At 38.4% G+C, this 14,102-nt stretch overlaps 1 protein-coding gene and 1 long non-coding RNA gene across 5 annotated transcripts; both read right to left on the minus strand.

Annotated features, from left to right (window-relative positions):
• Window positions 1-455: 455 nt before the first annotated feature.
• LOC103132640 (uncharacterized) lies at window positions 456-1,241 on the minus strand. The gene is made up of 3 exons (XR_475595.2): window positions 1,045-1,241; window positions 906-962; window positions 456-777 (listed from the first exon to the last, which is right to left on the minus strand). It is a non-coding gene; the product is annotated as an uncharacterized LOC103132640 (long non-coding RNA).
• A 3,166-nt stretch (window positions 1,242-4,407) lies between these two features.
• LOC103132641 (TRPM8 channel-associated factor homolog) lies at window positions 4,408-12,721 on the minus strand. 4 transcript variants are annotated; one of them, XM_016667496.1, is made up of 13 exons: window positions 12,624-12,721; window positions 11,800-11,853; window positions 10,900-11,669; window positions 10,294-10,510; window positions 9,901-10,192; window positions 8,699-9,000; window positions 8,409-8,583; window positions 7,379-7,473; window positions 7,000-7,210; window positions 5,760-5,996; window positions 5,429-5,652; window positions 5,188-5,301; window positions 4,408-5,075 (listed from the first exon to the last, which is right to left on the minus strand). In XM_016667496.1, the coding sequence occupies exons 3-13, from the start codon at window positions 11,544-11,546 to the stop codon at window positions 4,842-4,844; spliced, it is 2,748 nt and encodes a 915-aa protein (XP_016522982.1). In that variant the 5' UTR covers window positions 11,547-11,669; window positions 11,800-11,853; window positions 12,624-12,721; the 3' UTR covers window positions 4,408-4,841. The 4 variants fall into 4 exon arrangements, with proteins under 4 accessions (XP_016522982.1, XP_007544502.1, XP_007544501.1 ...); XM_007544440.2 differs by lacking the exon at window positions 12,624-12,721 and adding an exon at window positions 12,460-12,552; XM_007544439.2 differs by lacking the exon at window positions 12,624-12,721 and adding an exon at window positions 12,460-12,505 and having other exon boundaries at window positions 11,800-11,905.
• Window positions 12,722-14,102: the final 1,381 nt, after the last annotated feature.

Below are 14,102 nucleotides of genomic sequence, written 5' to 3' on the forward strand. Positions count from 1 at the left end.
CATATCCCACCATCAAATCATAAGTTACCTGAAACATTTATTTATAATAAAATTAAACTTATCATTTTGGTATCTAGTGACTCTAAAACAATTTCTGTCTCGAGTATTTTTTTAGTTAAGTGAAAGTTGTTTTATTTCAGCAAAGTGAATAAAACAACTGTACTGCTAACCACAATAAAGTTTCCTTTTCTATTTTCTACTTGACTGTCTTGCTGTCAAGGTATTGTCTTAAGACATTGCAAAGATTGGTATTGCATTTTATTGTGTGGCTCTAAATTTTAACTAAAGAATGAAAAGAAAAAATCTAATGAAATGCCATCTGAAAATGTAAGTGTAACCCGAGTTACATTTTAAGATTATTAAAAAACCCAAATCAACGTCACTCTAAGTGAAAAACTAGGTTCCAGGTTCGTCTACTGGAGGTAGTGGCAAATTGCAAGACACATACAACTGGAGAGTGCACAATCAATGAAGTGTATTTATATTTACAATATATACAAATTGTTTCACAGCTTTAAAGTCCAGTTCCTTAAACCAAGGAAGTCTCTGTCGGTGACGAAAGGGAAAAAACAAAAATAGTCATTTAGTTCCAGCTGTGAAGTGGTTGGTTGAATTTTCCTTCCGGTTTGGAGATGTTTCCTCAGATTATGGGTGACTTCCTGAATCCGCTATGGTTAGCTCGCCAGTCCGGTCAGTATACAAAAACCAGACAATTCTTAATGTGTCCCAGATCCTTCAACTACTCCGAGCGGGGGTGGGGTCTGGAACACACCTGGCCTGCGCAAACAGGCCCGACAATCAATGTACATGTACATGCAATTTCAATCCAAATGTGTTTTTATGCAAGTGTATAATCACAGGCTGGGAGGCTAGCGCTAGCATTCTAGCTCCCGAGCAACACTTACCAGTTCCTCTTTTGACAAACAAAGATCGTTTCAGCGTTCAGATGAACGACCATATGTCTGTAATTTAACAGAGGTATACGATTGATGTATAATCGACATTCAAAAGCAAAACCGCTTTGGGAACAACACCCAAGCCTACCTGCACGTCAAAGTCCCACAGCGTCTGCTACCCAAGGTGCGATTTAGCAGCAATATAAGCAGTGGCTGTCAATTTAGGACTGACGTGCAGCTGTCACATGGCATTAAACCCTCGCGAGAACAACCCTGCTCTCGCCCGGTTAGTGTCGAAAAAAATAAAACAAAGGAGGATTTTTAAATTAGATCTTTAAATAAAACAAAATAAAATTAGATTTAACAAAATAGAAAATAAAATAACTAAACTACATCTAATATAGAAAAATTATCCTGGTTACATAAGGGATGAAACTATTGAGCCCAATTAGAATTAATGTATCTACAGTACCTAAAGCACATTCAACAAATGGACTGATCTCCTTCAGGTGTGATTATAATGAACATTTGGAATGACCAGTATTGAGTTGGAAGTTTCTATGAAATATTCGGCCTGTGTGTAACCTGTGTATGCCAAGTCAGCAACAAGGTACGGTGGCCGACAGGTGCAAATGCGCAGCAACAGAGAAAACATGCAAACAAAAACGGAGACGCAAACAAATGAAATCCAGCAAACAAGAAGAGATGACGCAAATAAAAACCAAATCAAATGCAGCAAACAAAAAGCAAATGAAGCAAACAAAAAAGAGACACAAACAAAAGTCCCTCCTGCTTTGCTCGACCAAAACAGCAGAAGATGCTTCATCAGCACTGCGGGATATTGAATAAATAAATAAATTACTTTAGTGAACCAAAAATATTTACAGCTATTACCAGACTTAATATCTGTGTTTCACCTCCACTCATAGGGGAAAACTATTGGGAGTTTTTAAAACGATTTGCCGGGAGACATGGGTTCTCTCTCGGTATACCGAACCTGGAGCGCCCATATGTCGGTCTGACATATGGGCTCAAGGTAGGTCATCTTTTATTATTATTTTTTTTTAATCAGGCCGGTATACAGATATGATACTGGATTGATCATGTACACAGCGACTGCTGTCCCACAGGCCATGTCCGGTTTACTGTTTTGAAGCAGTACATGTCGTAATGACTGTGACCACCAGGTGGCGCGGCCATTCCTGCCTTGATTTCTACTATGTTGCTGTTAGAAACTAAGTAAATGCTGCTGGATCAAAACCGCATTGTCTCAATCTTCTCTTATAAGTTACAACAAACATAAATTCAAGCTATGGCAGTACTAGAGCAGCATGAAGTCACCACATGGATCTACTGGCGGCCTTCCTGTCTTTTTTTTTTTTTTTTTCTAAAGATGTACCCAGGAGTAAAACATCAATGCTTTTGGTCAGTGGTGTTTAAGAAATGGAAAGTAGAAAAAGCAAGAGTTGCATGGAGAAAAAAAAGAGGGAAGCTCTGAAATGTGAAAAAATTGGCAACTTTTTCATAAAACGAGCTTGCAGCTAGAAATGTCAAATGAGGAGAGGCAAACAACTGCTCAAGTCAACTAAAGAAAGTCGTTTCTGCAAAACTACTCTGATGTCGAGGAAACAGTGTATAATGCAGATTTGAGTTACTGCCACAAGTTTTGACTGTACAAAACAGTGTTTTCTGCTTTACTGGTGCCCATAGGTTGTTTTTATCAGTCAGTATTTTGAAAGATATTGCTATATTTTATATTCAACATTGTGCTACAAAACAAGTAAACTAAATAGTTGTAAGTCCTACAGCTAAATAAATATTTTGTGGGGGTATTCCCACTTTCTTCAAGATGTCAGTCAGAAGGGACAGAATCTGCCTGTAGCAGAAGCTGCCATAATCCTGTATCCTCAAGAAGGAAGCACAATTTGTTCCCAGTTTTTTAAGGCGCTCTTCGCCTTGCTTGGTGAGTTCTCCATCCTCTGGAACATGACCAGCAAAGCGATGCAGGAGACGACGGAAATGGAAATTGTTGACCTGTCTGGGATCAGGAGCTTTGTAGACACCTGCTGTCGTTTCTCTCAACAAACTCAAGCCAAATTTGTTCAAGATCTTGTTTCCTGGAACAAAGAAATTTACGCAGAAGTAACTTTTAACTTTATGGTTTTTATTTAACAGAACTAGATGGTATGTTGAATTATTTAAATCACAAAATTTTGCTTTTTATTCTCCTTGGTTAAATACTGTATGTTGAGGGGTGAGCTCACTGTTTTTCATGATCTCAAGTTTTTTTAGTGAATATAAAAATTGTCAGCCTTATTTTTGTTACAGATGTGCCTCATTTACAGACTGTTTTTATTCTATGGATGCATATTCTACACTCTTGTTTTTGAATTCAGTTTTTCTTATTTTCAATGTGAAATGTGAGAATATTTTGAGAGCCTGAACTTGTGCTGAATCTGAATTTTCAGTCTAATATGAGCAGCAATTTCTTAATGTTCATATAAATACATTATAGCCTGCTGTATTTCTTCGTCAAAGGGGTTTCAGAAAGTGAAAACAATTATGTTAGCTGTAAAATCTATTTTTTTGTAATTTTGACAGAAGAATTAGAGCTTCTTTTTCTCCTGTTTTACTGTAATTAATTTGCTTTGTGCAAACATGTTTTTTTGCACAAAGCAAAAAAAAAAACGTTGTAAAAAAACATGTTGCTAAGTAATGTTAAATGTTTGATAATATATATGATTCAGAGGATTATTTGAATAAAACACTGACGTTAACTCAAATAAAGACGTAAAGGTGCAGTCTGGACGCCTTTCCACTGGAGTTATTGAGGGAAGAGTCAACCTATGGAAATGTTTTATGACATGTCTGTGGCTTGGCATCCAAAGCTAAATGAACATGAACAGACAGGCCTGGAAGGAAAAATACAGACGAAGAAGCAGAAACGTGTAGAAACGTGTGTTTCTACATGACCTCTATGTTCTGAGACTCCACCTGAGAAACAGAACATGCTTTAATTAAAAAAAAACAAAAAAAAACTGAAATATCTGTGGCTCTACAAGCCTCAGTTACACACGCATAAAAAGAGTTTCGTTGATTAACTTTTGCATTATTTGTTCCATAATGACCCTTTTAAAGCAAAGGTATATTAAAATTTAATTTAAAAAGTCAATTTAAAGCGTCAAGAGCAACAAAAATGCAACACAGAAAATGAAATAAGACAACTGAGCAGGAGCGCAACTTTTTCTTCCTTCTTTGATATTCATTTATTTAATTTTCCTTTGAGATAAAGTGTTTTTGAATTGAAGTGATATAAGCTCGTATTCGCCCTGCAGCAGGGATTGAGATAGCAGAGATGGTAGAAAAGAAGTTCCCTGCTTCAAAGGTTCAAAAGTGTTTTTGTTATATTGATTTTTGCCATGTAGCAGCTTTTTGGATACTGTAAATGGACCCCAAAATTAAGTTTTTCCAGCAATGATTAACATGTAATATTGCAATAAGAAAAACAATATAATTCATAGAAAAAATCATCCTAATATAATTTGTGTGGAACATGAATACATAATCAATGAGCACATTGGTCTTCCATTTGTTTGTTTTTTATCTGAGATACAATTATCCCTTGATGCCCCTTTCATAAGATCTTTGTTGCTACATAAACCTAAATAACTCCTGAAATCCTTTGCCCAGGTGTGATGTGTGCAAATAATTTAAAGTAACATTTCCCACGTTTTTATATTCTGCTCTCCTCTTCCCTAGAATGCCATACTAGTAGGTAAAAAGTGCATGCAATATATATCCTTCTCTTTTTAGTGTTATACATAAAGGTGAAAATGCAGGAAAATCATCACGACTTGTAGCTAATTTACCCCAAACTAAAGTTCGTCTAAAGAAACTGGTCCTCATAACCACATCAGTGCTCAGTAACAATCAGCTCTTTGCCATTCAGACCATTGGATGATCAGTCCAAGCAGGCAGGCTGGATAGTTTCTCCTCAGTGGCCTGTTCGATAGGCCATCCCCAGGCTTTGAAGAATCCAGTCAGGTTCATGCTCACAGTCTGGGAGAACGTCTCTGCATACAGGTTCATCTTCCCTTTGTTCTCTTTGGGAAAGTTGTTCATCTTGTGGTAGGCAGCAAACACTTTCTTAAAGGCATCCCACCCAAACTTCTCCTGGAGCTACAAGAACAAACAGAGGCCTTCACTAAGCCATTTAAAAAGATTGAAGCATATGAAATGGGTTGAGGATTATTTTTATTAGGTTAAAACACATTTTTTAACATTCTCTTACCTGCATGTATGTCTCCAGGGCCACCCACATGCTCCAGCCGCTGAGCTGCTTGCCCCCTTGTATATAGTCCTTCATTCGTTTATTTCGGTTTTCCAAAGTCATCGCTCCATGAGCCTGCAACAACCACAGTAAAACGAACTGTGTAGCAGAACTTTGTAGTTTAAATATTAAAATAGGAGATGTTTACGAAATTTGCTTCACAAAAAAAAAAAAAACTGTTTTAGGCATTGTTTTCCTTTACCTTGTCCCGTTTGATCCCAAACACCACTTCATGCACGTACACTGACCACAGGTTGCATGTGCACTCTGTGGTGTGTGGAGGGAACTCCCAGCAGCCTCGTTGTTGGTTGTGTCCGAGCTCATGAATGGCACCCCAAATGCCTTTGGTCTTCACATGGTCAACATCCACCAACCCAGTTGCAGAACCCCTGTGTGCCATTATAGGATAACCTGCATGCATAAAACCTGAGCAAAAAAAACAATAAAATCCTGATAAAAGCATGAAGGATGACAGCACTGTTTGGGAGACTCATCAGGATAAAGAATTAAGTGTAAAAGATAAAAATATCAACCGTGAGAAATTTGAACGTCTGCCACAAAACGCTCTTTCCGTGGAAATTTGTGGGGTTTGGCAGCCAGGTCAGCGATGGCCTTCATGATGTCATTCCAGAGGATCGCCAACTTATCGGGGTGATCGAGACGTCTGACGACATCAGAGGGTACGGTGAGGATGATGTTGTCAAACTCCAACTCCGCCCAAGGTGAAGGGGCCGTACACAACAACGACCATTCAGCTTGAGTCGTAACACCTGAAAAGAAAATAACAAAAAGGTCCATTAAAACAGAGGAATGAAGTAACATACTTCATTCAATTTAACAAAATTGTCTCAGAAGAAGGAGCCGTTATTGATATCATATCCAAGTTGAGGAGCTTTCTACTTGCAAATCAGAAAAATAGCGTAATTTTCCTTTTGCTTTGGTGCCATCTCATGTTAGCAGTAGGAGCTGATTTTGTATATCCGTTTTATGTGTTCAAACAGCAAATGAACATTTGTGTCACAGCAGCAATATTGGGTATAAAACCTGGGGCTGCTTGACTTATGTCATTGTTCCCAGCTGAAATTCCAGTTGAGGGGAGCAATCTTATTGAATCACAACAGGGAACCTGGAAATGTGACTGCTAAGTACAAAGAAACTCAGCAGAAACACATCAAATGCACTACCACATGGGGAGTGTAGTCTGGAACAGAAGACAATGACTGCCGATGATTAATAGGTTTTTGTTGTTGACCAGAAAACGTTAAACAATAAGTTAAAAGGATATTTAGCTGCTTAGTGGCAAAACAGAAAAAGTCACAGTAGGGACTCTAACTTATCCAAAATTGGATGAGATTTGTGAAAATAAATGGCTCTAGCAGAGTCAGCATGCAACTCCAATTATGTAGATTGGTAGCCATCTTTTTTTTTTTTTTTACATTACCACTGTGATACAATAATTTGCTACAGGTGTAATTTACAGGGAAACTGGGCTGAAAGCAGCATGCTTTAAAAACCTTGAGTGGGTTGCTGGTCTGCTAGGTCTAAAAGGTATAACCTGGAAGAAACATTTCTCCTGAATTCATTTTGTTCACTGGACAATAGACTGTAAATCTTATTTTAAGAGCAAACTAAAACCTTTGCCATCACTACTTTTGTTTGGTAATTGATTTAAACCTCCAATGCCTGAGGTCAATGCTAAATCTGTAACTGGACACCTACTGACTAGAATAGTCTTTGATTTAGGCATCCAATAGTTCTCACCACCACACTCACCTGATTTATAATACGGTGCAGGGACAGCCATCTGTACAAAAGCCTGTAACCCCTGTGCCTGTGTGTTGGGTGGGGCCACAAGGTAAATGAGTCCTCCCCACAGGTTCGACACCTGGATCATCTCAGAGTTGACAGGAAAGCGTACGTGGACACACGAAGCTCTCTTCAACTCCGCGGCATTTAGGTGATCTGTTTGACAGCCTATCTGAATCTGTGGGTATAATAAAGTACAAGTTAAAGCTTTGGGAGGATGCTTCATAGCTTCATTCAAGCCCCTTTCTTATTATAACATGAGCAAGGAATAATTGCAAGTACATGGGCAATAATGTCATATTAAACACTTCTGCGTTAATACAGCAACAGATTTTATGTAAAGTACCTGCCATCCTTTGTTGACGATATCTGCTGGTATGGCCACATATGTCTTCATACCAGGAGAAAGGTAGAGACCTGTGCTGATCCACTCCTCTCCTCCTGATAAACACGCACAAACAGAAAAGGTCAAAGTTACCAATATCCATTTTAGTGTTTATTAAGAAATTAAACTTACATGCACTTTTCATAGATAAAATCAAAAAAGAGTTTTCAAAAAACGAAAGACACAGCAAAGAAATTACCTCATTTGACCGTGTGCGTAAGCTAGCTTTGCAATGGATAGTTATATTGGGTGATGAATATATTGCACTGCGGTAATCAATACAAGATGGGATGAAAGAATGAACAAGCATCTCCATATCTGCTACCTCCTAACCTTCTGGTGTTTCACAGGCGGAACACAAAAGGGTTTTGATTTTATGCAGGTATTAAAGGAGGACAACTTATGAATATGGACCCAAGGTTTCTTAAGATTGAACAAACTGCTAATAACAAGGGATTTATTTCTCTGTTTTATTAGAGTTTAGCTGGAGGAAGTTTCCTTTTATTGCCTCGACACAATTCAGTACCTCTGCTTGTACATCTGAAATAAAGCTTATATCATATGCATAGAAATTATATAACATGTTGAAGGTGGGTATAGTACTACCCAATGGCAACATTTACAGGATAGTAACATGATTTTCAAATTACCTCTGGAAAGGGTCTCAGTGCATTAGATATGATGGTTTGTATTGTGAATTTATTACAGTCCACAAGGGGGTGCCACAAAACTCAGTGTTGGGTCTCCATCCATATATAATTTACTTTAACAATCTTGGTCTAACTTTGTCAGATGCAAAGTTGTATCATTTTGCTGCTGAGATAGTCAGTCACAGCTGCAGGACAACTGTTGGCCAAGCCAGTGATTCCCTGTAGAGAACTCCTGTTGCTTTGTTTTCTCAAAAACAAAGCTTATCAAATTCATAAAATGAACTTGGGGAACTATCCATAAGGAATGTATACCAAAAAAAAACAAAAAAAAACACACACACCTTCTGTACTGACATCAATTTTGACCCTGTGATTGTGGACAACTGGCAGCAGTGGATTGTCCCTGATGAGGTACGGCAGGAGGTCGTCTGGATTTGGGCAAACCTTGTAAACTTCTGCCCCAATGTTGAGCAGAAGGTGGTCTTTGGGGCTTTTGACTGGGCATTTTTCACTCACCTTGGTGATGGAAATAACAATAAAAATGAGATATTAAGGCATGAAACCGCCGGTCAGAGATCTGATAACTTGGTTCAAGTTTTAAAATATTTTAAGCGTCTTTGTTTCTCCTCACCTGTGGCATGCCTGACTTTTTTAAGATGTCTGTGAGGGTTGCCACCACTTGAGAGTAGTGGCAGGAGTCATGAGCTTTCATGTTCAAGTAGGTGGAGCAGTCGCTGCCCAGCTTTTTGAGGAATTCCTCCTCGTCTTTACTGAGTTTTTCCTTCACAGTTACATGCTTTGCAAAGCGGTGCAAAAGATGCCGGAAATGGTAGGTGTCTTTGATGGCCTGGCTGGGATCCAGAGCCTTGTGGGAACCTGCTGGAATAGTTGACTTCAACAGGCTCAACCCCATTTGGTTTAGGATTTTGTTCCCTGCAAAACATTCAATGGGTCAGAAGTACACAGGGCAACTCAAGACAAACAAGCAGCAATGCATACAATAACATGACACTGTTTTTGGACTTTGTGAAGGAGATCCTCATGGACGGAGAAAACCTCCAACCTCCCTGAAAAAGGGCAACTCCACCACAGCTCAGCTAAGACCTGGTCATGACTCTAATATCTGCCACAAAACTTGCAATTCCACTACTGTCCTCGTTGTGTCCTTATAGCAAACTTAAACTTCTCTCACACATTGGTTTCAAAACAAAGTTGTCATCAATCAGTCACGATTGAGTTCTTGTCCGAGTTTCACAAACGCAATCCTTTATCTTTTCAACAGTAATTTCACTGTAATTGAATGCAGTTATTTCATCAGCCTCCAAACTTTAAGTTCTTCTTGTTTTTGTCTCATAATAGATTTTAACATTTAAATGCATTTAATTAGTTCTAAAGTCAAATTTGATCCAGCCATCTATAATACCCTACCTGTCAGAGTACCAGACATTAAATGCAATATGAAATATTAAACAATGACCATTCCCAGAGCAGATCCAGGATTTTGTCTGTCCTGTCCTCATAGCTGATTGGTAATCTCACCCTGGAAACGTTTGGAAAATATGACCTGCAATCTCATTTAAAGTACATTTCTTTAAAGAAACAAAATTTAAAGGAAAGGAAGGAAAAAAAAAGACAAATACACATTCCTAAATTCCTGCTCAAATTAAAACTTTTTTACGTGTGACAAAATGGTATTTGATAAATATCGACAAGATGTGGATATTTGTTTCGAGGCTTTTCCAATAAAGGTGTAAGGTGCTGCATATTCAGAAAGCAGAAAAGTGCTTGGCATTTACTTATGATGTTTTATAATAATTTATTCAGGTCTATTACCTCCAAATTCTGTCATTGGGTTTTTTCCACCATGGCTCTGTGCCCAGTACCAGGCATGTCCTCCAATCAGAAGACCTCCTCCTTCTGCTACAAAGTTCTGGATCTCTTCCCAGTGGCTTTGGGGGTTGGATGGAGACACAAACACACTCAGGTCTTTCTTGAAGCCCGTCTTCTCCATTTTTAGGCCTGAGTTGGTAGCTATATTAATCCCATTATTCAGTGCTACTCCAACAACGCCCCTTCGTCCTTCGTCCAGCCAGTGTAGGGCATTCTTCCAAAATGAAGCATTTGCCTGGGTATTGGGTGTTGAAAGAAACAACAAAAGAAAAAAAGTTACCTAGATGTTCTGATAAACCTTACAAAGTTTTAACACAACTTTCCCATTAACTTTACCTCAGCACTCAGAACTCCTTCATGTCCAGCAACGATGACCCGACCTTGGCCATAATAGGCTCCGGCCAAAAATGCCTGCCCACCATTTGCTACACCAATTGGAAATGCTAGCGGGCCATGGACCATAACCTCTGATGCTAGTGAACCATTTGGGATGGCGAGCTCTGAAACACCATCAAGTAAGAACTGCAAGTCGTCCTCAAAATCCTTCCCTACTCTGTATTTGAAAAGCAGAGTGTAAAGAAGAGTTATTAAAAATGAAAAACAGAATTGGAGCTGATATTCATGTCAGATTCAGAAAGGTGGGAGCAGAAAATCAGTTCAACACTAAACAAAGGGTTGACTCTGAATTTCTGTCAAAAACAATCCTATAGCATATAGGATACTATTGGATCCTATATGCTATAGGATCCTACAGCATATTATATTACTATAATGATAGCAATATTCACTATCATTCACAAATGATAGTGAATATCACTATCATTTCATTTTGACTTTCTTAAAGTCAAAATGAAAGCAAAAAAAGAAATGTTATTCGGACGTTTTGGGCTAAAAACAAAGAAAAATTAAAAATAAATTAGAAGAAATGGAGTGCATGCTCACACTACAGCCATGTAGGAGGATGGGATCTGTGGGTAGACTGGGAGGTTTTCCTCCTCTGCTGGATTCTTAGAGAAGTAGATCCCTGCAACCCCAGACACCTTGTTTCCATCAAAGTGATGCAGTGTGTTCTCCTTAGGGTGATCTGCAGTCCAGCTCCACGCCTGGCCGGCTATCAGCACCCCTCCTCCAGCTTTCATGAAGGCCACCAAGTCTTTCGGGTCAGCACCAACGCTGTACGCATCCGTCACATACACGCCGGTCTTCAGATTGCTATCAAAGCCCCCCACCACTTGTGCTTGGAAGGTGGACTTGCTGAGGTTGTCGCTGACCACCCTGACGCTGTTGTGCACAAATACAGAAGGGTCATTTGATCCATCACCCCGCAGCCAGATCAGGGCGTTCTCCACCAGAGCAGGAAAGGCAGTCAGGTAGCCTTCATGACCCAGAACAACAATCCTCCCAGCACCATACAGAGACGCAGCCATCAGGACCTGACCTTTGCTGTTCATGGCTAAAGGAAAGGCATGGTCTCCGATCAGCAGCAGGTCGCTGGGGACACAGGGGCCACGAAAGTCCAGCTCCTTCACTCCTTTCATGAGAGACAAGTAGGCTGCCTGATGGTTGACTTGGCTGGTTGGGTTAGACATGATGTAATCTAGTTATATTTGATCAGTGAAGAAAATTAAGGATAGTCTCCAGCGATGCCTTAAGTTCAGTTTGTCAACATCCAGTTTAACAGCTGCTCTTTGATGGATCAGTGCAGTTGAGGCCTACAGGAAGAAAAATTATTAAAATACAAAACATTACTGATGGAACTTGCGACAACTGAGTTAAAACACAGACATGTAAACTCACAAAAATAAAAACTATAAAAGATACATCATTGTAATAATAATTTACCTGAAAGTTACATGTATTCCCTCTTGAGTAGATGGGTGTTTCATCAACCACCAGCTGTCGGCAGAGAGGCAAGAATGTAAATGAAAGCAGAGCAAAGAGTGATCATCTGCAGAAAAACAATAAGAAGGCAGGACAAACATAAAAGGAGCCACCCAGGATAAGATTTCTAGTAAGACTTGTTTATCATGGGAGTAAACTAATATTTGAGCCTGATGAAGCTTTGCTGTTAAGATAAAGAAACACACCCTGCACATAAGCTTTTAGTCTTTTTCAAATAAACATAAACGCATTTGGAAGATCTGTTTGAAAATACTTCATTCAATATGCACAGTTAAGAAAAAAGTCGTTTACAAAAATACAGTGTATTTTATACATATATTTAAAAAAAATCACTGTATTCACTCTTGACGGTATTTTTAGTTGGGTATTAGATTGTTTATGCTGTCAAACGCGCACACAATACAAGGGTCTCCCTGTTTCCCCATTTGACTGGGCGGAGGAGAATTCAATGACACACCCGGAAAGTCTTTCGACTTTTTAAATGCGTGTATACTCATACAAGTACACAATGTAAACAAGTAAAAGATCATAACTCAGTAAATTTTTACAGGATTTACAAACAACAAAAAGGAGGTGGGCATAAATAGTGGTAAAACTTACATTTCGTGAATTGCGTTTCACCAAGTCATTGCGGAACCTCTTACGCTTAAAGCAAGTTTCTACACTAGCCTTTTTTAAAGAGCGGCCGCAAACACGGAAGACTCAAAAAGAATAGGCTTGACTCGCCAACTCCAAGAAAGCATAAGAAATCGCACTATATTTACTTTCCTTCGTGCTCTGAAATAGTTAGAAAACAGCCAAAAGCTGTTTCACGAACGTCGTCCTCGCTGGTTGAGCCGGTGTCCTGTAATTACCGGGGTGGCCGACAAGAAATGCTCAGAGAGGTCACAATAACTGCTGGTTTGGTTTGTTAGTGATTTTCAATCTCAATTTAAAATTGTGTGATACATGTAACTGTTTAAAAAAAAACGGTATTTGCATCTATTTTTAGTTGCGTATTTAGGAAACAAAAGTTTATTTTTGCTTTATTAAACATTATGACTTACAGATTTTATCTCACTATTACGACAAACATGTTCCATGTGGAGCAGTGATTTCAAAATGTGTTTTTATTCCACCTTAGAAATATATTTTTTAATTGCCTATTAAATAAATACAAAGACATGTCTGCTGAGTTTACATGTTTTTAAGTTCATAGACGAGAACATACATCGTTTGAGTAACTTTGTTTTTAAATTCTTATAAATAAATATTTAGAAAAATATAGATTTTTATCTTTCATTAGTACTCTGATTAATAGTTGAAAAAGATGTAATTAGCTGTAATTTGTAGACCACGATTTGGCCTTCTTAAATTTTTTGTATTAGGAATCATAAGTAATAACCACGTGAACACCTTCACTGTTTTTTGTTTGTTTGTTGAATGAAAATGGTGATTTGTTATGCAAAGCAGGGTGTAACAGTGGTAGGAAGTTTATGCAAGCAGTGAACAAATCTCTACAAAATCTTCACAAAACACTCTAAACCTGTTTATTGCATTATTATGTGTCTGACAAATGGGCCTATGAGTCTTTGTTTTATTCACACCCCCAATGAGACAGAAAGCAAATTGGTTACTGCTTTGAACTTCCTAGACACCATCAACTTAAAAACAATAAAAATAAAAAAACTTAAGTTTTATTTATTTTAGGAGCTTTCAGTGACACCAAAACATTTTTTTGTGTGTGTGGAATTTGTCCTTCCCCTTTGATTCACTCAAAATGTTGGATTTTTCTAAACTTTTCAGTGTGAGATCATGCCACAGAAATAAATGTTATTTATTTTCAGGATCTTTACTCGTCATGCTTAACAAATTTGACCTCGTCTGTAATTCTCTGTTTTCTGCTAAAACGGAGGATGGTGTCACGTCTCACCATGATTTTACTGTATTTTACTCATCTTTAGTCCTTAATTTTTCTTCAGAAGTTATTTTACATGATATGCTCACACTGTATGATCAAGAGGATTATTTTAGTGAAACACTATGAAGATTGTACAAAAAAAAGATCTTGAGACACAGTCAGAGGTGCAGTCACACCCTACAGCTGGTGTGACTGTTCCTGTTGCTGTGGGAACAAACAGGAACAGTTTTACAACCACTTCCTGTCTGCCAACCTATAATTCATATCTCTTAATTTACTTGCGAGTTGAGACAGAAACCTGTCTGTTTCTCAATTTGACATCCAGAAGTCAATTAGGGACACT

The sequence above is a fragment of the Poecilia formosa genome, unplaced genomic scaffold (genome assembly GCF_000485575.1).
Source record: "Poecilia formosa unplaced genomic scaffold, Poecilia_formosa-5.1.2 Scaffold1181, whole genome shotgun sequence".
NCBI lineage: Eukaryota > Metazoa > Chordata > Actinopteri > Cyprinodontiformes > Poeciliidae > Poecilia > Poecilia formosa.